Genomic DNA, 24,634 nt, shown 5'->3' on the forward strand with positions numbered 1-24,634 from the left:
ACCCAAAAATATTGAACCAAAAAAAATCATTATTGGTTCTCATATCCACCAGCGTCTCGTTCTCGAAGAAACTTGGCATATGAATCACCATCATTAGCTTTTTTTTATTACCCAATTTTTTTCTTCCTTTATCACACTTTTCGATTTTAGATCGTTTGTTTGACAGAAAATGACTTTTGGAAAATATTTTTATGTTTTCTTGTATTTGTTTCATAGAAAATAAATTGGTTAACGGAAAATAATTTACAGGTATTATAACAAACTTATAATAGACATCGATAATGGCAATAAAACGACTACAAAACAATAAGAAAAGAAAAAATAAAACACATAGAAACCATTTCAGGAAAAACCACAGGCAGAGGAGAAATACACTAATATTGAAAATTGAATGATACAAGAGGAGTTTCGACTATATCTATTTAAAAGTTGAAAAAACCTATTCTAATTAATGTCAAATAGAAAAAGCGTAGTTTTATACGGATTTTACTTGTGCGACATGATAAATAAATAAAAAAGGTTTTTGTACTATTTTGATAAAAAAAAAGGCCCATATTTCTGTTTTTTTTTAACTGTGTTTTTGTACTATTTTGATAAATAAATAAAAAGTATACTATTTTGGTTTTTTTGATTTTTTTGTATTATTTTAGTAAAAAATCCGGTGATTTTCTTTTTATATAAAAATTAATTTAAGTTAAGCTTAATATTATTATATTAATAATAATTTTTTTATTTTTAAAATATTTAAAATTAATAAAACATTATGATTTTCAATATTATTAAACATACATATTCAATTATTTATATCTAATCATATAATAAATTATATTAATAATTTATTATTTTAATAAATTATTTAATATTCAATTTTATTTAATAATAAATTTTTTAAATAATAATTTTAAATAATATTATATTATTAAAATATTTAATATTAATATTTTAATAATAAATATTTATTACAATTACAAAAATATTAATAATAAAGAGAAAGGATTGTATGAAACAGTGAACCCACGTCATCCCTATCCCTTTCCAATAAGAGAATGATAAATCAGATTTTTCTTCCTAGTTGGAAAGGATAATGATGATGTAAAATCACAATGTCATACAATCCATTCTCTTTAGAGAAAAAATGACCGAATCAAAGTCAGTTCGAACGAATAACCCAACCCAATAACCCAAAATCGATTAACTAAAAAAACAGACCGAATCAAAATGGGTTCGATTTGGTCAATTTTCCCAATTAAAGTCAGTCAGATTAATTTATTAAGCATGGAATTTAATGTCTCTCAATGAACAAAATCACAAATTCAAAATTTGTAAATAAAAAAATGTTACTTTTATTTAGGGGTTTAATCCAACTTCACTACGAATTTAATCATGATTCAATATATGAGTACTTGATATCGAAAATCTTTTGCGAAATATTAGTTTTTTTGGGTACTGTCTTTCTCATTAGTTATCTTCGATTATTTTCCTATTTCATTCTCTGTTGCGTTTTTAGTTAGATTAGTTTAGTAATTTTAGATTAAAAACTATCACTCCAATTTGTCGGTTAAATAATAGAAAAACGGTAATTACTAATACTTTTAGTCCTCGTGGATACGATATTCCCTACTCACCATAGCTATACTATTGTTCGATAGGTGCACTTGCCTTTGTCGTAATTATAGTTAGTTTAGTGACAAACGCTATTTCAAAGAGAAGACGCATTGAGTGAATGAGAAAAAGAAGAAAAAAAAAAGGTTGATGGGCAAGAGAAAAAAGTGGCGGTAGCTAATCTAGAGATTAACACAGCCGCTAGACAAAAATAAAAAGATAAGAAGCAAAACGACTTGGAAAAAAATTTAGTGTTTTATCACGACAAAATCTCAACAAAATTTAGTATTTGTCTTGGTGGATAAATAGAAAATTGTTAAACAATACAACAGTAAAAGATACATACACCTTTAAACTTTCAGAACTAATCTATATTACTGGGGCTTTAGCTTAACAGGTTCAGAATCTGTTTGAATAAAGTATGCCGACTTAATCCATCCACCAACCCTTATCCTGTTCAACTTACGAGTCCTGAAATTATAAAAAGACACCGACCCGACATCCACCATAAACAGAGTGTCAACACCGTAGAAGGAATGAATTCGAGAACGAGGCAGGGGAACCTTTTCGTGTATGCTTTTCAAATTTATGGTGTGTTTTTTAATCCAAATCTTTTCATAGTTTAAAATCCAAACATCTAGCATCTTAGTTTCTTGTCTAAGATGGATCAACCCGAGTTTCCCTTCGCATGACACAGGGGCGATCTGATCACAATGATCATTTCCACGAAGTGAGTCCGGCAGTGAAGTCATTGCCCATTCCTCTTTGTCTCCGTCGAAAGATAACATGGTGTACTTGTCTTGTTTGTCGTTGAACACAAGCCAATGGAGGGCGCCGCACGCAGAAACATCTTGATTGCACTCGAAATAGTCGTTGTGTGTTAATTTTAAATCGTCTGATTGTCTCCATTCCCAACTCTTGGAATCAAATATCTCGCAGTGCCATGATTTTTCATTGGAAAATACATTGAAATTATCTTCTTCGTTGGAACATTCTGAATCGAGGTCCAATTCGAGGTCTATAGTGTCGTCGCGGCTGTCGGAGAGTCGGACAATCTTGAACCATAAAGGGTTCGATCCGAGCACCAACATGCTTATCTTTGCCGTCCAAAATCGAGGATTTGGAGACGGAACAACTTCCCACTGTTGAGTCGTTGGTTTACAAATATAAAACGGGTCATCTCTACGTTTTCCCGGGGTACATAAAACCAAACCTCCATTGACCGTTGCTACAATCCAAGCAGGTTGGGGTAAAAAATTAAGAAAATCCTGAGTTGATTTTGGATCGAGTCCTGACACCAAGTCCGAAGTCAATTGACCAAATAGTCTCGAAGATTGAACTAAATATCCCACCATTGTTGATGTCCTTTGAGAATGTAGCCGCATAAAATTAGATTCGTAAATGAGATCCTTGCATTCTTTCGAAAGAACCCTACACTTTTTCATTGTTTTCAAATCAGCCCTCGAGAGGATTTCAAATAAAATATCGGTGTTAAAATCGTAAGACGCCATCAATCTATTGAGAAAAAGAAGAATATGCAGTTAATTACAGTGAAGATTATTAATTCGGGTGTTTATATATATATATATTAATTGGATGAATTTAATCCTGGTTGGAAAGTAACTTCTAGTTCGAATAATAGTAGGATTAGGTTTCTTACAAAGTTTTTTTTTTAAAAAGAAATCAAATTAGCTTTTTATTTTTGAATTACAATAACAAGAACAAACCCGGCTTAAGCCCAGACAACACTTGAAGCGGTGAACACCTTTGACCATCAGGCCATTACATAAAGATAAATTTTATGATAAGAGCTAAAATAAATTATATGCATTTATTAACCAACTTAAATAAAGCTAAATCTTTCTAAATCAAGATTAATAATAGTTTATATGATTTTTCTTTTTATAAAGTACATAAAAATAAAAACTTCTCTTTATTTACTGTAAATTATCTTTATGTGCATGATTCTTTTCTTTTGGATATTGCAAAATTAATTATTTAAATAGTAGACACGACTCAATGAGAGAGCAAGCAATCAAAAGTCGGTTATCTCAAAGCAGAATTTGGAATTACATACACTTTACTACTGCAATTGGCCTTGCTATTCAAACAGTGTTGTTGGATTAGGAGAAGAATCCAATTTTGTTAATGTCAAGAAGCTGCTAGTCGACAAGGCTTCCATTTTCAGCAAGGTAATAACTCCTCTCTTTCTTTCTTCACGCACCCTGGTGGAAAGAAACAAATTCGAGTTGGGGTGGAGATGTGTCAAGCAGGACCCAAGTAGAGGACATGTGTCAAGCGGCACCCTAGTGGAGGAGCGCTGTTAAGCGACATCGAACCCTATTTAAACGATATTTTCTTGAACGGTTTAGCATATAAAAAGAAAAGAGGAAAAACTTTTTGTAGAAGAAGAGAAAACAAACAAGAATTCGTAAGGTTAGTAGATTACTATTGTATTTTTTTTACATGAGAATCTTTTTTTTTCAAATAATTTATTGAGAAATTTAATTATTTTTTTACAAATTTAGTATTAACGATGGGTAATCAATTTTTCGTATGCGTTTATTTTAATGGAGTAATTTTAACAACAGTTAGATATATATATGTATTTAAATGTCACCAACAAATAGTAATGAGATTTAATAAAAATGTATCGGTTGAAGATATGAAAGAAAAAATTAGTGCAAAAGTTGTTAGACCTTGTAAGAGGAGAATCTCGAAACTATTTTACAAATTCTCAATTTCGATAAATTTCATCAAATTTACCGAGATAAAACTTGTAGACAATTTAATTTTTGACTTGTCAGCATTATTTTTGAACTCCAATTCATTATGGCTTCTAGCTTAAGACCCACTCCCCAAATTGCCCGTGTTCCGATGTGAAGACTTGTCCCTTCGAGAATCACCCGTTGAAATCTCTTTCCCTTTAATGCTCCGATTCTCCATCAAGTCTCTTCTTATCAAACTTATCAAAGATTTTCTTCTTCCTTTTGCTTCTTCTTAATTATTCAAATATGTTTGCAGATTGTTTTGATGTTTTTCCATCAATAATGATAGCTTAATTTTGTTTAGCTAGAATGATTACATTAATTTGATGAAGTTCACTTGATTCATGTTTATGATGTTCTGTACCTCAATCATTCATGCTTTCAAATAAACTCATGCATGTATTTCATTCATTAAAATGTGATTGAATGCATTAGAATTAGTTGATCAATCCTAGCAAATGAACGCAATAATTGAAAGGTGCATGCTTAATTTAAATCCTAGCCCAATTAAATTAAAGGTTTGTAATAACTTGAGAGAGCTATATTACTTTGCATATATTTTAGATTTGTGTGAATAAATTGTTTCAAACTTAATTCGTCTATGTTACTCCACATAAACTCTAAGAAACCCTTAGTTAAATATGATCATGGTAGTATGCATGTTTTTATAAGTATAAGATTTCGAAAGAACTTATAACTGATTTCAAGTTAATGAAAAATCGAGTTGCCATGGAATATTTTCCGAAACATTATCAAACAAAATGAAAGATAAATTGAGTCAAATGTTGTAATTGTTCTGGCTCATCCATGCTATTATTGTTGAAGCTTGTGAAGTTGTTGCTAAACCATCACCTTACATTACATTTCATCTCATTTGCATTTAGGTTAATTTAATTTAATTTTAACATCTATCACGCAAATTATTATGTTTCCTTTATCAATTTGTAAATTCTTAATTTTAAAATATTTGATTAACATATACAATTCCTATGGAGATGATAACTCTTTTATTTACTCATTACTTGATAACTTGATAATAACTGTGTAACTTCCACAGACCGACACGCTACAATTATCTATCGAATTTTTTCTCTTTTTATGGTCCATCGCAGTTCTTAGGTTGATAGCTTAGCCTAGGAATGTTAGAAAGTAGTTTTTTTTTTTCTTTTTAATGCATGAATTGCCTCTTTCTGGTAGTTTGCCTTTTCTGTGACTTTCTCTAATCTCTGTAGTTTGCTCTGTTGTATAAAGTTTGAACAATTTTTCCTACTATGCCTTATCTTCATTAAGTTACTTAAATACTCAATCATGACATCCATACATTTAGTAAAATAAACAAAACTGTCATATGTAGTAACTTCAAGTGTCATAAGCAAATTTTCTCGAGAAACAAACAGAAATATGGATATCATTAAACCCCAGAAATAAATAGAATCCACCAAATCTAATGTTTTAGCAGCTCAATTCCCCTTTCTGAATCACAAAGAACACAAAAGGAAGCCCATAACTGAATGCCACTAAGCCTGCCATTCCTGTGTAACAATTAAACTCGAAAGCTGAAAGTTCATGAAATGAAAGCAAATGGAAAAATGTTAAATTACTTTTTGGACCTGAACTTGGTTGTTTTTTCCCATCGGGATCTGAATTTTTTTTTTATCTAAGTTAGACCTTGAACTAGGCAATTATTCTCACATAGGGTCTTGAATTTTTTTCCAAGTTAATCATTGAAATTTTCTTGAAACTCTAAAGTTCAGTCCCCAGTATGAAAACAATTGTTTAAACTCTAATATGATAACAAATGTTAAGTTCAAGGACTAACTTGGAAAAAAAAGTTCAAGCCCCAATGTAGGAATAATTGTCTAGTTCATGCCCTAATGTGGAATAATTGTCGAGTTCAAAGACTAACTTGGACAAAAAAAAAGTTCAAACCCCAATGTGAAAATAATTGTCTAATTCGGGCCCTAATGTGGGAACAATTGCCTAATTTCGGCCTTAATGTAGGAAAAATTGACAAGTTCAAGAACTAATTTAGACATAAAAAAGTTCAAGCCCCCATATTGAAAATATTACCATTTTTATAGCCTAACTTGTAAAAAAGAAATTCAGCTTCCCAACATGAGAATAGTTAGTGGAAGCTCAAAAAATGATTTAAGCAAGTAGAAAACAAAACTGGTTCTAGTGTCACTCACCATATGCAACAACACCTCTTCCAACAATTTTCCTCGTCTTTCTTTGCTTAAGATCCACTGCTTCTGATAAACATACCAAATGCAAAACCATGGAGAATATAACCAACAAACTCCCTGTTTTCTCCCTAACAACTCTCTCAGCCAAATCTAATGACCAAAATCCAGCTATCTTTCTTACATAACCTTCAACCACAACCTTAATAAACAACAATACTCCAAGACACAGTGCCACTTTTGCAACATGTTTGATATACCCTTTTGCTGAGATTCTCCAATTTAGTAGATTGACAATACAAGCACAAGCATAGAGGGGAAACCAGAAGTACCAATCTATGGAAGAAATTATCAGATATTAAAACAAAAACCCAATATGATTAAAACATAAAAGAAACAATAAAACTGGAAGTGTACCAGGGTCATTTAATTGAACTGATGAAGAAAAACCAAACATAATTGCCATTAGCAGAGAGCAGCAGGTGAAAAGATTTCTGGGTTTTGCCATTTTATTAGGTTGAACATGGAAAACTAATTTAACTATTATGATATATGCGTATATTAATAAAGTTATGATATAGGTCAACCCTTTCTGGCAGCTGATTTTCCCTTTTATATATATATATATATCTTCCATCATCAATGCACTAACTTAAATAAAATTGCAAATTTTCTTGTTTTAAAGGATATGTTTATTGGGAGTATTTTTTAAGTAGAGAAAATAAAATGTAAAATATAAAAGATAATATTTTTCAGTTATTAAAAAACCAATTAATTATCCAATATATGAAATTTTAAAAAACTTCTTTTAAAAAAGTTTCAACTCTCACTAATTTCAAATTTCAATCCTAAAATGGAGTCTAAAATAAAGAAACAAGGAAAGGGAACATTGACCACATAGCCAAGGGGTTGGGTTTGGGGTGACAAACGTTGAAAAAACAAAGCTAAGACATGTAGCAGCTAAGTGTAAGAGTTAGTTGTTGGGTGTCCTCGTAATTAATTTACGCATAGAAAGGCCGGTGGTATGATACGTTTCCTCGATCACTAAAATTGACTTATTAATTGGAAGAGAAGATCTACTATCAAAGATCAATTTGAAGTTGGAATCAAAATCGAGTTTGAAACTAGAACGTCGTCCATATAATTTATTCAGTTTTAATAAATTTTGTTTTTATTTTATTTATTTTTTGCTATTTAATTATTTTTCAAATTTAATCCCTTTTTATTTCGTATAGGTTAGCATGCCTCGTGAGCAAAGAAGCGATACATTTTGGTTGTAAGAAAATACAAAATTAGATACATTAATTTACGTGGGATTGACCCTATTCTATATAAAGCAAATTTAATTTCGGTTTTAGAGTAATTTACTTCAAAATTTTTGTTTAATTTATTTTATTTGTGATCATTTATTTGGGGAAAATTCAAACTGCATTTTTATTTTTTTATTTATATGACTATTAAGTAAATATTTTTTATTTTAAAATATTATTTTTGAATTTAATAAAAAATTTTAATAAGTTAACAATTAAACATAAAATTTTAAAAACCAAAAAAAAAAAGGAAACTTTTTGGAAATTAAGGCAATATGTTATAAATTAAAAAGTAGAATATTATGCTGTGTTAGATGCCACATCAGGTTTTTTTTTTATTATGAACAAATGAAAAAACAACTGTTTGAGGATTTAATTTCTTCAAATTAAAGAATAGGGTCTTGTTTGACTATTTCATTATATTTTGAGGACTTATTTTAGTATTATCCCTTCATAATATTTTTTTTATTTGTGCTTATGTTACGATTAATTCGAACGACATTACTGGGTATCTTTTAGTTGCTAAAATCAAAGGTTAAATCCTGGTATTAGTCCCAGTACTTTGTAAAAGTTATAGATTTAGTCTTTATATTTTTATTTGATCAATGTTAGTTTCTGTATTTTTCAAATTGATCACTTTTAGTCATTGTACTTTACAAAATTTAAAATTTAGTGCTGACTCAAACGATAGCTATTAAATCTATTTGGTTAAATCCAATTATTAGTCTATACTAAGCGTGCAACTATAGATTTAATCAATTTTCTCCAATTGAATTATTTTAAGTTGCTATACTTTTCTAATTTTTAACGCAAATGATAGTGGTTAATCCATTAATTGGATTTTTAGTGAGTAATATTTGAAAATAATAAGCTAACATGGGATTACTCATATGATAATACGTTTGGAATATTAGATTTTAGAAAAGAAGAACTCTACGTAATGAATTTAACATTTACTGTTTTTGAGGACTGAAATTTGAAAATTTAAAAAATACAGGGATTAAAATATCAAATAAAAGTATAAGGATTACATACACAAGTTTTACAAATTACAGTGACTAATAGCAGAATTTAACGAAAATCAAATAATGACAATAATCTCGTCCCTGTTACTGGGTATTTATACAGAAAAGATCTACCTAAACCTTTTTTCTTTCTTTTCTGTTTGCCTTCCCATTTTGATTTCATTCTCCCGCCGGGAAACCTTATATTATATAAATATTTGACTCTTGTTCTTAATCTTTTCTGTATATTTTTGTTTGTCTTTCTTATGGGATTGATTTTTATCATTATTTCAATTTCCATCGTCTGGGTAGCTTCTCTTTGGAAGATTTTCTTCTCCCATTCAAAACCCACATTTTTAAATGAAGGTAACTCCATTTTTTTTTTCAGATTTCTTTTACCTGTTGATTTTGTTTCAATTAATATTTATTTACCCATTGAAACCAGGTACACCTTTGCACACAAAAAATGTCTTGCTGGTTGTTGCGCACCCTGATGATGAGTCCATGTAAGTTTCTGAAAAAAGCTCTTTACTTTTCGACTTTTAGAACGAATTGGCCTCTCGTTTGTTGTTACACTGCTGATTTTTTATGCTTTTGTTTTCTGTAATGTGCAAGCTATTAAAACTAAAATCATAATGATCGCAAAATGATTGAATGACTAAATTGTCACAGAATAAGTGACTAGTAAAGAACATTTGAAGAAGAAGGGGTAATTGCGAGAAGAGAGAAGAAGATGGAGACCAGAAACAAAGGAGAATTTAGAGAGAAAAGATAAATTTTGATAATTTTCATTCATGAGGAAATGTGAATCATCTGGTACATATATGTACACACACACACACATATATATGCAAATAGACAGGTGTCTTCTACTGATTCTACAATTTAATATAGTAGGACGGCATTTTAGTTCTAGGCTTCTAGCATTTTGTCGAACAATTTCTGGGCAGAATTGATCATGCCAACTTTGCTGTAAAATACCATCAGGCAATTTAGTGAGCCTTTCAAGTAATTATCATTATACCATTTTTGGTGTTGAAAGATGTCATCAATCAATGAGATATAATTTGCCGGTCAGAGGCGATGAACTATTTTGGTGTAGACTAATGTGTAGTAATTGGAAAATTTTGTTGGATTCAGTTGGCTTCTTGAATTTGTTGGCAAGCTTTTGAAGCTTACACACTTTGGCTATGAATTTGGAGGAAGTTATTGTGGGGATGGTGGAATTGGTAGTAAAATCATGGGTGGATTCCCTACTATTGAATGGTTTAACATCAACTATGGGTGGTTGGTCATCATTCTCAAACTTAATTTTGGACAACAAACCCATTTGTTTATGGTTTGAGTACTTACCATAGTCATCAATAACAATAGGGTTCTGTTCATCCTTTTTAGCCTGGTCTTGAGGCATAAACGTTAGATGCACGCTACTAATTTCTGCCTGTGTTTGAGTCATAAAACCAGCTGACCAAGCTTCTAGGTAAATCATTCCTCAGCTTTGATACCATTTTGCAGTACTCATGATGAAGTAGAGGTTGTTTAGTGATGACAATCTCGAATTTGGCAGCAACTTCATTTCCAGCTTGCACATTTACCTCGTTTATCTCAATTTTTTGGTGTACTGGTTGAGCTGATCACCTCCACAGTTTTGGATTGACCTTGAACTTTCTTTCTTTTGTTCTCGGCTAGTTTGGCATCAATGCTTCGTTTTTGCTCTTCCCACAGCTTAGGAGTTGTAGCTTTTGAAGCTTGCAAAGCTTCCATCTGAGGCTGAAGCTGAAGATTGTGAACCTGTTCCTCCCAAGAATCTAGGCTAATATCTCCAGTCATTTCTCGGTTTTTTCTTGTGTGCACTTGTTTGAGTGGAACCAATGTGGCTCTGATTACCATTTGTCACAGAATAAGTGACTGGTAAAGAACACTTGAAGAAGAAGGGGTAATTGAGAGAAGAGGGAAGAAGATAGAGACCAGAAAAAGAGGAGAGTTTAGAGATGAAAGATGAATTTTGATAATTTTCATTCACGAGAAAATGTGAATCATCTGGTACATATATATTTGCAAATAGACAGGTGTCTTCTACAGAATCTAGAAGCTAGACAACTACACAATTATTTAGACTAAGCTGATAAGCAATTAACAGCTCAGCCATAACATTTTCTCAGCTGATATTTCAATTTATTGGCTCCCGGCTCAAGCTCTATACTCAGCTCCTACTTGTCCATCTTTTTAGCTCGTGGCTTACGCTTCAGCTCTCCTATAGCTTTACCCTTAAGTTGTTTCCATGCACTGCCCTGCTTTGTTTCCTTTCTACCAATTGATTTCATGACATAAATGTACTATATAAATTAGTATATATGAGTGAACTCATTTGATTTATTTATTTGACATTTTCAATTTTCCATAAATATTTGTAGTTGCATTTGTCTCCAAGTACACTTTAGGTTTTTTCAATTATAAATTCTTTATTCTATGGATGAGAATGGATTTTTGAGTGAATTTATTGATAAAATCAGAAGTTAGTACAATATCTTTTGTAAATGATTGATTTGGTTTAATTTATTTCCCCTTGACCTTTTTGTGATTCAAGTGACAGCTTTGCTCCTGCAGTTCTCTCTTTGGTTCTAAGGTTTCATTTGTGAATGTTATTTAAATCAATTTAATATAGTAGTATGGTATTTTTGTGTTCTGTTGCAGGTTCTTTTCACCTACAATAAACTACTTGACTTCAAAAGGGCACAATCTTTACCTATTATGCTTGTCTATTGGTATTGCATTTTCATCCTTAAGTGTTCTGATTATTTTACTTTTTTAATATTTCTTGCATCTAGAAATCTTTTCTTCTGAATCTTTTCACTTCAAATGATGTGAGCCTTCATCTCTGTGTAAGTAAATGTATAATGTAGTCAAGAACTGAGATTTTGAGTTTTTCCTTTCTATGTCAGCAAATGTTTGATGTAATCAAGAACTGAGGTTTTTGAGTTTTCCTTAGTATGTATCTGCATTAAGATTCTCCTTTTTGGTTGAAGGTCTTACATGAAGGGGGAAACTATAGGATCCTTGGCACTTAACTGCAAAAGAATTATGGAGTTTATTGACAATAAAAATGTCTTTTATTTTCTAATGGCTGCTCTAAAACCATAAGCTAACTAAAGTAGGGTTAAGTTGTAATCAATCTCTTTCACCAAATGCTTTGTTCATTGTGGCTTTGGAGTGTTAATTAGACAATAATAATGTAATGTAGACAGCTCATTATCTTAGGATATGTATCAACAATATTGTAATCTACTTCAGGGGGAGATTGTATTTTCATCTCCTTTCTTTGGTTTGAATCCATTTTCCTATGCCAAGTGGGTAATTTTGTGTATTACCAATAATCTGTCTAGCTACCATCCATGTCTCTTAGAAAGCAAAGGCATATGGAATGGGTCAAAAACAAAACCTTGTCATGTGTTCTAAAAATAGTGTCCTTTCCCCTCCCATGTAATTATGTGAATAAATTTGCTATTATTGTTACTTCATTTTCTTTGTGCAGGTAACGCAGATGGCATGGGAAGCAGTAGAAAAGATGAGCTTTATCGTGCTTGTGTAGTTCACAAGGTGCTCTTATTATCCTATAAAGCATAGATGGGGTCTAACTGCTTAAGTAATCCATTTATTCTAATGCCTACAACAACCTGATATTGGGTTTCTCTAGCTACAAGATATCCTTGCATCTCTTGACATATTTTCTATTTTGAGCTTTATCTACGTACTATACGGTGCTTTTAGCTGTTTTAAATTTATAAATGCAGATTCAACTTCAACAAGTGAACGTTTTGGACCACCCAGAATTGCAGGTTATACTATTAAGTCTCTTTATTTTAGCTTATGGATTCTGAATCGCTCTGTTCATTATTTGGCATGTTTGATGCTGGGAAACTGATGTGTTTTCATCTGTAGTGAAAAATGCAAAACTTGTTTGGCTGGATGTAGCTCCAGGATCACCTAATCTTTGATCTGCTGCTAATTGATAAAATGAGTTAAGAGGAGTTTATAATTTGATTTTTTCCATACCAGGATGGTTTTGGTAAAGTCTGGAACCATGGTTTAGTGGCACGGATCATAGAAGAGGAGGTTTACAGTCATGTGATTGATGTGGTATATTCTTAGCTCTGTTGTTTATTTGGCCTACATGCTTGGTTGCTTTAATTCATTTAAGATGATTTCCCTCTATATCACTGTATAAAATTTCCAAGTTAGGCTGAGAGATTCTTGTATTTGGGAATGGTGAGCAATACACATTTTGAAGAGATAAATTTCTGTAACTTTTTTTTGGCTCAGCAATAGTTTTCTGTTACTGGACTTGTTTATTAAGATCTTTCATTTCCTATTTCTCTTATTCCTGCTTCTATTTGTTCTTTAGATTATTACATTTGATAGCTATGGTGTTTCGGGTCATTGCAACCATGGTGATGTGCATTATGGGGTACGGTAAGTTATATTATATTTTTCAACTCAATTGCACAGAACTAATGTTTTAAATGTTGCCTCATAGCATGTGGCATTACCATAAATTAAAATGTACTGGTGTTTTCATGTAACCATTCAATGCTGTAAGCTCTTAATTACATGGGCCTAAGATCTATTCTTCCTCTTGTGATCTCTAGACTGGTATTTCTACCATTTCTAGATGGAGTCTATGTGCCATGTCTTGCTTTAGAAACTCACCATTTTGTCATTTTTCTTTTTAAAAAAAGAAAAAGAAAAAAGGATATTGTGATATGACCTATGCTGTCTAGATATGATGAAGTTGCATTTATAATCCAAGTAGGAGAATTTCGAAGATAGTTTAGTAAAACTTCGTGAGACTGGTGTAATTGCATACGAGCACTTTGGAGTTTGGACCCTCTTGATTGGTGTCTTGCATGAAATGGACGAGATGGAAAATAGTCTGCCTTGCAAGAAATAAACTAGTGCTGAATAAAAGATTGTGCTATCTAGAATGCTGTAAAAATGATTTTGAACATATGAAAGATATTAGAATCCTAAGAGTTCATCAAGCTGCCCTTTTAAATGAAGAATAGTGGGCTATTTGTAATACCTGGGGTTCGCCTCTCTATGAAGAAGGAAATTTCATGTTTTGGAATGACCAAAAAGAAACCATACAAAAATTAAGGTATTTGAGATGTATGGAAACATGGGAAATATTAATTTGTTGTTTTAGGTAGTAATATAAAGAGTCGGCAGGTAATGGGAGCTTGAGGGTCCTTGGCTTTCTCCTCCACCCTCCTCCCCCCCCCCCCCCCCAAAAAAAAAAAAAAAGAAAAAAAATGAAACATTAGCATGTGTATTTATTTACATGTAAATTTATGTTGAATTGATTTAAATTGGTCCCAAGCTAAAATTATTTGAACTTTATTAAAAAAAAAAAGAACTTGATCTTTTAGTGTTATAGTATAACTTAATCATTGATTTAGATCACATTGCTATTTGCGTATATAAACTCCTAAAATCACAATATTGTCACAAGTAACAATTCAGTTGTACTATCTGCATAACTGCATGTACTTGATAAAATTCTGTGCTTTCTTGGCTATTTCTTAAAAATAATTTTAATACTGTTTATCACCATAAATGTATTTTGAATTTACTTTCTTTTTCTTGTATTAACAGCAAGTTCCTGCATGATTCTTCACCGGGGAATATTGAAGCCTGGGAACTTGTAAGTTCCCTTTCTGCTACCCCTTTTACTTCTTTTTGAGTTGCTAATTTGGTTCCAAGCGAACTGATGGAAAATTTTCTTCATTTTCAATTCTCAGTTCATTTCTTCATTGAATTGTTTAACTGTGTAAAATTTATGTGTTTTGATATGCCCTAAACTTTTCTGTATGCCCCTGAATTTAATTTTCCCTAATCTATTGCTGATCATAAAGAGTTAAATAGCAATAGGAAAAGAAGAGGTAAGCACTAGTAGTTTCTGGTTTGTCTTGTAGCCTTTGTCCATATTGACCTTCTTGCGTACAAGCTTTGCTTCCTGAAAAACAACACTGCTTTCAATTCTAGTACAAAGTTACCTATGTTTCCATGATCGAAGATTTACTAGCATTAATTTTGCCACTTCTAAATTCTCTTTCTTGTCGTTTATCCCCTTCCATTATGATCAAAATTTAAGTTGAAACTACTTTCATTCTTTCTTTGTTCTATGAACTCCAATCAAATGATTTTCTTGTTTAGTTACACTAGAATGTTGACCAAGTTACTGCATTGAGCTAGTGAAGGAGAAAGACCCTTGAACAAATCAGTGGCCTTAATAAGCTTTTCTCTGTATATGATTTGACATATTATGTTATTTCTGGGTTTTCTCCTTTATTTTTGAATTATGATATTTTTTTTTCTACCCCGATTGTTTTAGGTGAGTATAAATATAATGCGCAAGTATATTGGATTGTTTGACATTTGGATGTCAAATTTAGACGTCATGCAACATCCAAGTGGTGTAATGCATTGCTTGCTTAATGAGCATCCATTGAAGAGCTTCCGGGCAATGGCTAAACACTCAAGCCAATGGGTTTGGTATGTATGCTTCCCATTAAATTATAAAAGAGTAAAATTGAGCGTGGCCAATAGTGGTTGTGAAAACTTAACAAAATTTCTTCTTGTTTTCCTATCTTCTTCTTCTTCTTTTTTTTTTTTTTATGAATTGAACTCCTTGATTAATCATAACAGATTCCTTATCAAGTGTCTATTTGGATCATCTCCTTGATTTAGCATTTTCTTAGATTGTTTATGTTGGTTTTGCAGGTTTCGGAAGCTTTTCGTTTCATTTTCTAGTTATACTTATGTTAACACTCTTAGGAAGATCAATTGATTATAGATGAACTTGAAGGACAAAGCTGCTTGGATTCGTGCATGTTCATACCGGGTTTCCTACTTGTTACATGCACTCGCTTTAAATCTATATCAGGCAGCTTAGATTAAGTTTTCACATTCTATGATTTCTATGCTAGCAAATTGAGAGCCAATTTTCTGGAAAACATAACTGTTCCGCTGTTTCTACATTTGAGACCCTTGCACAGAATCATTGTTCGCATTCTTTTGGCTACATTGTGTACGTCATGATCCAAGGGCATTTGGTCAACTGGTATAATTTTTATGTCTCTCATTAATTTTGTTTGAAGGCATTAAATAGAGTAAGCTTGGATGATGACAGTAACATTGGCAGTGGAGTGGTGAATTCTTCCTACTTTGGAACTCCAACAATAATCTTCAGGTTGCCATTTCTCTTTCATCTTCCGGTTGAACTTTAACTTTATTAGTATGCTAGTACCAACAAAAGATTTTTATTTGGCACTCGGTAGTGATGTTTGATGGATATTGGGTGCAACCAGTCCTGTAGTTCTAGTTATACATTTTTCATGTTGAGCATAGCTTGCTCTTTTAGTTTTATCATTGAAATGTGAATTATGTTGTTCTTTAAATGGAACTTGACATTTCTCCTTGTTAGATTTATAATATATTTGCGGATTTTTTAGTGCTAGGTTAGCACTCTGAACACAAATTTCTTTCTCGTGATGTTAAAACCATATTGCATCATTCATTTGTGACGAGTAAGAATGTTGTCTGAATGATATCGCGACATGTAGGAATGTGGAAATATTTTCTTTGGGGAAGTGATCAGGTTAATACTGTTTGTTGCAGCTTTAGTTTTGAATGGCTTGGCTTTTTGAAAACTGGCCCTTGTATTGTTAGACAATCATGTGATGAAAGATGGCTGACAGTGTTGTAAATCCCAGATGATGTTAGCTGGCATTTTGCTAGGTTGATTAAAAGATTCAGACTTGAGAACTCACGTAATTTTGATTGGTTTGCCTATCAAAGGGAATGACGCCCAAGCCAAGGGGCTGCAGATTTGCTGAAACTTGTATTAGTGTATTCTTTGTTAATAACAATATTTGAGAGCCAAGTTTCATTGATGTCTCATACCATGCCACACGGCCCATTCATAAATCTACAGAAGATTTACACATGATGAAGTCATTTGGTGAGCTTAAACTCTTAAAAGGGCAAATGAAAAAGGAGTGTTTGAAATTGATCCATTGAGGATGGGATTAATTTTTTCCAGTTATTGACCAAATAAGGATTTCCTACATATTTTTTGTGACACATATTTTAAGAAAATAAAAAAGCGATTACGTGAATGTTGAAAATTTATGTGTAACAACAATTTAAAGAATCTAGGAAAGGAATGCTCAAAGTATTATAGGTAAAAACACTTCTTCAATCCTTTTCAATTTTAATTGGTTTTTCTAAAAAAATAAAATTAGGGTAGCTTAATTCTTGCCAAAGAAACCTAGAATGATTAGTCGCGATGTTATAATTTTCTATCAATTGTACAAAATTTAGTTGGTATAATAATAAATTTAGCTCTTGATATTTATATATTTTGTGTAATAATTGACCGAATGTATAATGTTATGAGTTAAATTTGTTAAATCAATACTAAATTGATAGAGTGTGTAAACTTGAAGAGTTAAATAAATATATCGATAAAAATATGTACAAACACTTGATTATTAAAAATTATAAAATCTAATTCACTTGCCAGTTTAATCGTTTTTTAAATTGGTTCAATCGAGTCGTATTGATTTTTTGTTACTTTCAGAATCAATACTTTGATGATTCTTGATTCAACTAAACCATTCAGTCCAATTCAAATAAAACTAGTATAGACTCGTTTAAACCACCTATATTATATATATATTTTATCTTTTAAGAATTATTTTTAATTTAATCTTAAGCATTTTAATATTTATTAAAATTTAAAATATATAACTTTTTTTAATATTTACTCTATAATATTATATTTCTTCATAAGATATAAATTAAATAATAATGGTCCTGCTCGGTAGGCTTAGCCTGTATGTAGCTGGCCCTGGACAATATATTTATGATTAAGATCTGTTTAAGCTTGAATTAAGATTAAATTAAAAATTATGCTTATTCAGGAGGTCGGCAAAATTAACCATCATATTTCATATTTTTAAATTAATAAAAAATTATTAAGTTATTAATAAAAAATTTATAGATAATTTCTAATGGAAAGATAGTTTAATAGGCAAATAATGGATATATATATTTTTATAAATATTTTATTATTTAGTGGATGTCTATCAAGATAAATTTGATGTAATTTATGACTCTAATATTAATTAAAAGTATAGCTTTATCAAAATAAGCGTTTATGTCTGAAACACCATCTCTGGTTGACTTTGTAGTAGGGGCGAATTCTACGGCTTTGAATTGTGGTGTTGGAAGGGCTAAGTTGCTGGGTGATTCATTGATTCTAGATGGGAAATTTTGTATGGAAAAGGATTTCGAGTTACAGGATGAGGATGTGATGGCGAAGACAGTGAATGAAATTCCTTCAATCACGTTCGATGATCGTGTTCATGGGTTTATTGAAAAGAAAATGGCTTTATCAATTGTGATCAAATTACTGGGTAGGAAAATAGCTTTCAACACCTTACTCAACAAGGTGTCTATCCTGTGAAATATCAGGGGACAATTTCAGTAAATGGATCTAGAAAGTGACTTTTACCTTGTCCGGTTCTAAGATAAGGATGATTTTGACAAGGTGTTGTTAGGTGGTCCTCAGGTGGTTTTTGGACATTACCTGTCGATGAGAACCTAGTCAGTCGATTTCTCGACGACCAATAGTATGGTGGACACTCAGGTAGTTTGGATCTGTTTACCAGGGTTGTCCAAAGGATATTATTTTGATTTTCTGCTTAGGGCTATCGAAAGTATGATTGGACCGGTTTTTTGTATCGATGCTCAAATTGATGCGGCAGTCAGAGGGCAGTTCGCTAGATTGGCTATTAGTGTGGATCTGAAAAAAAAAACCATTGGTTTCGGAAATGAAAATCAATGGTAGGATACAAAGAGCTAGGTATGAAGGGTTGCCTAACATTTGTTTCTCGTGCGGGCTTTATGGTCATAGTTCGTTGTTATGCACCAGAAACAAATCAACTATGGAGGAGGATGTGATTGTTTCTAGTGGCTCGGGGCTGAGAAACCGGGTCTTCAAACTAGGGTGAAGAAAGAGGCGTTTGGTCCTTAGATGATGGTTGAGCGACGGTAGAAGGGGAAATCGCGTGATTCATCAGAAGTAAGAAGCGTCAGTGGTAACGACCATTTTAAGGGGTTCAAGGTTTGTTGTGTTGGAGGTCGAGGGGAGGAGATAAGGGCCGACAATCATGCGGCGAGTGAGTTGAATGGGGCTGGTGTTTTCGAGGAAAATTCAGTGATGTTATTGACCAGGAATGAAACGATGGTGGAAGGAAAGAAAGGTGTGATTTCTTCGATAAGGAACGTAATTGATGCAACTGGTGGAAAGGTTGGGGTTAGGAGAAGAGATGTTAGAGTTAAGGGTAAAGGGTAAAGGGTAAAGGGTAAAGGGTAAAGGGTAAAGGGGTTTCTGAAAATTTTGGGCTTAAGTCTATTGGAAGAATGTTGAAGCCGAATAATGGTGGAGTTGGGTTTGTTTCAAAGAAGAATACTGGTGAGTCTCGTATGGGTGTTTTGTTGGGCCATGTGGGTAATGATGGTGTTTTAGGTCAGGAAAACTTCGAAAGTATTCTCTAAAGCCTAATTTGGATAAATTAAAGCATACGACCTTTCGGGTTATTGAGATAGATTCGCATGGTACCAGATCTAGGAAGGAGAATAATTTGTTTAATTTTAGAGCTATGGGGAAAGAAATTTTGGGAGAAAGATCGAATGGTATTTTAGAGGACAGTCTTAATATGAGGAAACCTCCTGATGGTAAATTGGGCTACAATGGGCAACCTACCTTGGATTTATCGTCAGTCATGGAGGCTATCGTGGGTAATTTACATCAAGACTTAGAGTAGCTGAATGTGGAGTTCCCTTCATTGGCAAAGGGTGAGAGTTTGGCAGCAGTTTCTGATCGTGACGTTGGGATAAGCTGCTAGTGCTCGTATTTTGTGATTGATGCTTGAATTCATTTTTTTAATATTTATGGATTTAAATTTAATATTTTGGAATTCTCAGGGAGTGAGACATCCCCATTTCCACAAATTTATACCTGAATATAGACATGAGTTTAGTTCTGACATTTTTTTTTTTTATTTGAGACCTGGATAAGTGGCTTTCGTGATGATGGAGTTATTAACAAATTGAGGTATTCGAACTCTTGTAGAATTGAGGCGAATGGTTTCTCTGGTGGAATTTGGGTGTTCTGGAATGATAATATTAATGTTAAAATTTTGGGATTGCATTATCAGGCTATACACATGTGGATTGGTAATTGACAAAATTCAACGGGGGGTTTTTTGTTCGACTGTGTATGCTAGTCCCCTGAGGAATAATAGGCATATGTTTTGGGATTATTTGAATTCTATGATTGAATCGTGTGATGAGCCTTGGCTCATTGCTGGTGATTTTGATTCGATCCTGAATATGTCTAAAAAGAGAGGTGACGCGACTACGTTTAGGAATGGATTTGCTCATTTTCAGGAATTTCTATTCAATAATGGACTTCGGGAATTGGGTTATTGTGAGTCTCGTTTTACATGGAGGCTAAGAAACTATCACTGGCAAGTAGAATTACGTTAGTTAAGTCAGTGTTGGTATCTATTCCTAATTATTTTATGTCTACAGTTTGTATTCGTGTAACTGTGTGTGGTGAGATTGAAAAGTTGGTCCGCAATTATTTTTGGGGATCATCTTTTGATTAGGAAACTAACCCTTTTAAAATGGGATGATTGTTGCCATCCGATTGAGGTTGGGATTTTTTTTTTAGGTCCTCTAAGAAATTTCTCTGTGGGATCCGAGCAACCAGATGACACTTTCTGAGTTTTTAATTTAGTCAATGAGTTTGGGAATTGGGATTGGACCTATCTTAGAAGCTTTCTACCGAATCCAATTGTGATACAAATAGCTTTGCTATTGCCTTCTTCATTGGATGCGGGAAATGATTGATTATCGTGGAGATGGGTGCCTAGAAATGCCTTTTCCATGGCGAAAACCTATAGAGGTATGTACCGGTTTGGTTCGGATAATAACTCTAATGTTTGGAAGTTGTTTTGGAAAGCCAAGGTTCCTCAGCGGGTTAGAGTGTTCATTTGGCTAATGTGAAAGAACAGGCTGTTAACTAATGAGGAGAGAGTTATGATACATATGGCTTGTAAGGGATACCATCCGAGATGCAGTTTTACCCTTACGTCCAAGTTACATGCCGTCAAAGATTGTCTATTTCCACAGGCAGTCTAGACTTCAATTGTGCCAACTCATAAGCAAATATTAATCTTTTCCTTACCTCTTGACCAATGGGTTGTTTGGAACTTACAAAACGTAGGAATTGTGGCAGTCATGAAGTTGACTGGAAAACATTATTTCTTATAGTTTGTTGGTTATTATAGAAAAATAGGAATATGTTTGTGTTTTCCAATAGTCATAGCTCTGTCCAGGATGTGGTAGATACAAGTATTAGTTGGACGAGAAGTTACTCTCCACCCTTGACAGCTATGTTTCATTCGGGATCTATGGCTATTGATATGAAATGATCAGCTCCAGACAATGGATGTGTTAAGCTTAATATAGATAGTGCAATTTCGCTTAGCTCTTACTTGGCTGCAATTGGGGGAGTCATTAGAGATGCTGATGGTAATTGGTTATGTAGTTATTTGATGACATTAGGGAAAGATGAAGTGTTCAGGATCGAAGTGAGGTCAATGTTAGAAGGACTTCGACTAGTTTAGGACAAGGGTTATCGACAAGTTGAGCTTGAATCTGATAATGCTATGTTGGTGGAATTAATTTTGGTTGGTAAATCTATTGATAGTCAATTTACGAAATTATGGGCCATTCATAAGCTGATACAGGTGAACTGGAGAGTATGTATCTGTCATATTCCCAGAGTTCACAATGCAATTGCAGATTATTTGGCCAATCATGCTGCTATAGGATTCACAAGTATTCAGGTGTTCTTCGAACCTCCTCAAGCTGTGCGCGAGTTAGTTCAAAAAGATATTATGGGCTTTTGTTTTTATGTTTGTTATTGCAATCGCTTAGTGTTGTTTTATTTACCAAAAAAAAGTAGAGTTTTATCTCATTATACGTCTTATGTTTATAAATATAGATTTTGGAGAAACATTATATCAATCAATAAAATATCGTAGTTCTTTTGCTCTCCCAAATTTTTTTGTTCTTTTACGCTCTTTATTTTCTATTGATTAAACTACTTAGTTGGTCATCCAACTTCCCAAAATGAAATTGTTACAATTTTGTCACTCAACTTTTAAGGCGTTTTCATTTTAGCCGCTCAACCGTTAAAACTTTAATGACAGTTAACTTGTACATACAACATCATGTTCACACTTTCATTTTGGTCACCCAAAACATATTTTTTATAATATTGACTGGGCAAAAAACATTAAGGATTAAAGTGAAAAAAATGGTAGAAACTAAAATAATACTTTAAAAATTGTCAAATTGTATTTGTTTACTCCATTGCTGAAATTTCTAACTTTTTTTTTTCAATATTAAAATTTTAAATTTCAAAACATCAAAATCAATCAAATAAGTTATTGAAAAGTTTTTATCCATTGATAGTCTCAACCTATTTCAATTCATAAAGATTCGTTCATATAATATTGAAATTAATTAAATTAATTAATCTAGTCTCCTTCTAAATCTTAAAATTTTATTTTATATTTCCAAATAAAAATCAACTCAAATAAATTAACTTTAATAATTATACATAAAACCCAAATTTCTTTTGATTATATGATACCGAGTCTTTTATATTAAGCTAAAAGCAAAGAAAAATCATTATAATAAATTTAATTAATTAATTTTATATTCCATGCCAAACAAAACCAAGAAATTTTCCATCACTTCTTTACCCAAACAAAGAATAACAATTACTTTAATTAATTGCAATGATTTTTAGTTGCTTTTAGCTTAGCATGGAAGATTCGAGATTATATAATCAAAAGAAATTTAAGTTTCGTAGGGATTTATTAGATATGAATTATTGAGTTGAATTCATTAAGAAAAATATAAAAAAATAAAACAAAATTTTAAAACCTTGAAGGAGATTAATTTAATTAATTTCAATAGTATAGTAACGAATCGGTTAACATTATTAAGAGATTAAAAATTTCAACAATTTGTTTAATTGATTTTTATGCTTTGAAATTTAAAATTTTAGTGTTGAAAAAAAAAAGGAAATTTAGAATTTTCGGCAATGTGATAAACAAGTACAATTTGATAATTTTTTAATATATTATTTTAGTTTCTACCATTTTTTACTTTAATCCTTAAATTTTTTTTTACCTCAATCAATACTTTAAAAAAGGAAATTTTTTAGGGTGATCAAAATGAAAGCGATCTATAAGTTTGGTGCCTAAATGAAAGTGAGAATATGATTCAGCGTGTACAGTTAATCGCTGTTAGAGATTTAACGATTGGATGACTAAAATGAAAGCATCTTAAAAATTGAGTGATGAAACTGCAAAGATTTTATTTTGATCAAAATAAAAGCATCCTAAAGGTTGAATAACCAACAAAAAATAATTTACTTTATTTATAGATAATTCTCTATTCTTACTCAATTTCTTTTCTTTATTTTTAATGGGTAGTAGGCAAAAGAATAATAAAAAAATCTACCAAAATAACCTTCACCACGGATTGAACACAAGATTCTTGAAAGTAATCCCCAACCACTGACAAAAGAGCTATAAAATTGTTTGACAAGAAAAAAAACCAACTTTGCTAGTAGGATTAGAGCGTGCATCCCCTTGATTCCCACAACTTTAACCACCTGTCTATTAAAGTTTTTATATTTTATACGCCAAGAAATTTATAAAAGCTTGTTTATCCATATTTATTCACTCAAGGATCGAATGTCAGATTTATTCTTCGAAATATTAGATATAATATGTGAGATTTACTAATGGAAAAAATTACATTTTATGGAAGCTTTGAGGTATATTCTCAATAGGTAAAGGTGAAGAGTTAAATCATAAAATTATGGTTTCTTATTCTATTCCATGAGACTTTTACAACGGTATATCATATGTTCAAAATGGTTAAGTGATGAATAAGAATTGATGCTCAAAGTAAGCTACTTGGAAATATTGTTGAGGAAAAATAAAAGCTTAGATCTCAAACTGGTTAAATACCAAGTGTGAGATCTGTTTATATATGTGAACCTCTTGAAAAGTAATTGAATGATTAGACTAGTTGGGCCCGAATTGGCCTACAAATAATTTTTTAGCCCAACACGAAATTATTATTCCTCAGCAGACAGAACCTGGTAATATAAGGACACTTATCTTATTGATTTGATTCCAATCAATATGATTAAATTTTTTAATCAAATTAATCTATTGGCTCCTTAATGGCAGATTTTGTGGAAATTTTTCAAAAATCCAACATTCTCCATGCTTATAAAAGGCTATAATTTCTGAAGGGTTTGACACACTCTGATATTTTTCTCATACCAAAATTTTGTTGCTCTAAAAATTCTTCATTTTCCTCTTCGTATTTTTTAAACATTTTGGTAATAGAAAAATGCATTATTTGTTCGTTAATCGCTGTAGAGATGCTGCTGTTTCAATCTTTGTGTTGTTATATCCTGGGAGACATTCGACCAACATTTCTTCAAGTACCGTAGGAGCGGCTGAATCTGTCTTAAGGAAACTGTGTTTCACAAGCCTTAACGTTTCGTAAAATCCCTATTCTTTTTTCTGATTTAAACT

General features: G+C 32.0%; 3 protein-coding genes across 7 annotated transcripts; 1 reads left to right on the forward strand and 2 right to left on the reverse strand.

Moving 5' to 3' along the window:
- Positions 1-1,976: 1,976 nt before the first annotated feature.
- LOC107960892 (uncharacterized) lies at positions 1,977-3,113 on the reverse strand. Its single transcript, XM_016897146.2, has one exon. The coding sequence runs from the start codon at positions 3,111-3,113 to the stop codon at positions 1,977-1,979; it is 1,137 nt and encodes a 378-aa protein (XP_016752635.1).
- Positions 3,114-5,090: 1,977 nt separating this feature from the next.
- LOC107961413 (uncharacterized) lies at positions 5,091-7,117 on the reverse strand. Of its 2 annotated transcripts, none has more exons than XM_041091744.1 (3): positions 6,971-7,117; positions 6,560-6,889; positions 5,091-5,926 (listed from the first exon to the last, which is right to left on the reverse strand). In XM_041091744.1, exons 1-3 carry the CDS (start codon positions 7,059-7,061, stop codon positions 5,823-5,825), a joined length of 525 nt encoding a protein of 174 aa, XP_040947678.1. In that variant the 5' UTR covers positions 7,062-7,117; the 3' UTR covers positions 5,091-5,822. The 2 variants fall into 2 exon arrangements, with proteins under 2 accessions (XP_040947678.1, XP_016753040.1); XM_016897551.2 differs by having other exon boundaries at positions 5,102-5,902; positions 6,971-7,110.
- A 1,824-nt stretch (positions 7,118-8,941) lies between these two features.
- Positions 8,942-16,819, forward strand: LOC107959467 (N-acetylglucosaminyl-phosphatidylinositol de-N-acetylase). 4 transcript variants are annotated; one of them, XR_005912359.1, is made up of 12 exons: positions 8,942-9,233; positions 9,313-9,373; positions 11,562-11,632; positions 12,400-12,464; positions 12,659-12,703; positions 12,924-13,004; positions 13,270-13,337; positions 14,520-14,568; positions 15,259-15,419; positions 15,648-15,768; positions 16,025-16,116; positions 16,545-16,819. XR_005912359.1 is itself a non-coding variant. In XM_016895530.2 (10 exons), exons 1-10 carry the CDS (start codon positions 9,134-9,136, stop codon positions 15,712-15,714), a joined length of 768 nt encoding a protein of 255 aa, XP_016751019.2. In that variant the 5' UTR covers positions 8,942-9,133; the 3' UTR covers positions 15,715-16,324. The 4 variants fall into 4 exon arrangements, 1 of the variants encoding a protein (XP_016751019.2); XR_001700821.2 differs by having other exon boundaries at positions 15,648-16,116; XR_001700822.2 differs by lacking the exon at positions 16,545-16,819 and having other exon boundaries at positions 16,025-16,324.
- The last annotated feature ends 7,815 nt before the right edge of the window (positions 16,820-24,634 follow it).

The sequence above is a fragment of the Gossypium hirsutum genome, chromosome D04 (genome assembly GCF_007990345.1).
Source record: "Gossypium hirsutum isolate 1008001.06 chromosome D04, Gossypium_hirsutum_v2.1, whole genome shotgun sequence".
NCBI classification, from domain to species: Eukaryota; Viridiplantae; Streptophyta; class Magnoliopsida; order Malvales; family Malvaceae; genus Gossypium; species Gossypium hirsutum.

What these genes read in the sequence shown, in the direction of transcription:
- LOC107960892 (XM_016897146.2), bottom strand. Translation starts at nt 3,113, where the DNA reads ATGGCGTCTTACGATTTTAACACCGATATTTTATTTGAAATCCTCTCG.
- LOC107961413 (XM_041091744.1), bottom strand. Translation starts at nt 7,061, where the DNA reads ATGGCAAAACCCAGAAATCTTTTCACCTGCTGCTCTCTGCTAATGGCA. An exon ending in AGTTCAATTAAATGACCCTG is followed by an intron (nt 6,890 to 6,970) that starts GTACACTTCCAG and finishes TTTCTTCCATAG; the next exon opens with ATTGGTACTTCTGGTTTCCC. An exon ending in AAGAGGTGTTGTTGCATATG is followed by an intron (nt 5,927 to 6,559) that starts GTGAGTGACACT and finishes ATGAACTTTCAG; the next exon opens with CTTTCGAGTTTAATTGTTAC.
- LOC107959467 (XM_016895530.2), top strand. Translation starts at nt 9,134, where the DNA reads ATGGGATTGATTTTTATCATTATTTCAATTTCCATCGTCTGGGTAGCT. An exon ending in TGGACCACCCAGAATTGCAG is followed by an intron (nt 12,704 to 12,923) that starts GTTATACTATTA and finishes TTTCCATACCAG; the next exon opens with GATGGTTTTGGTAAAGTCTG. An exon ending in ATATTGAAGCCTGGGAACTT is followed by an intron (nt 14,569 to 15,258) that starts GTAAGTTCCCTT and finishes CGATTGTTTTAG; the next exon opens with GTGAGTATAAATATAATGCG.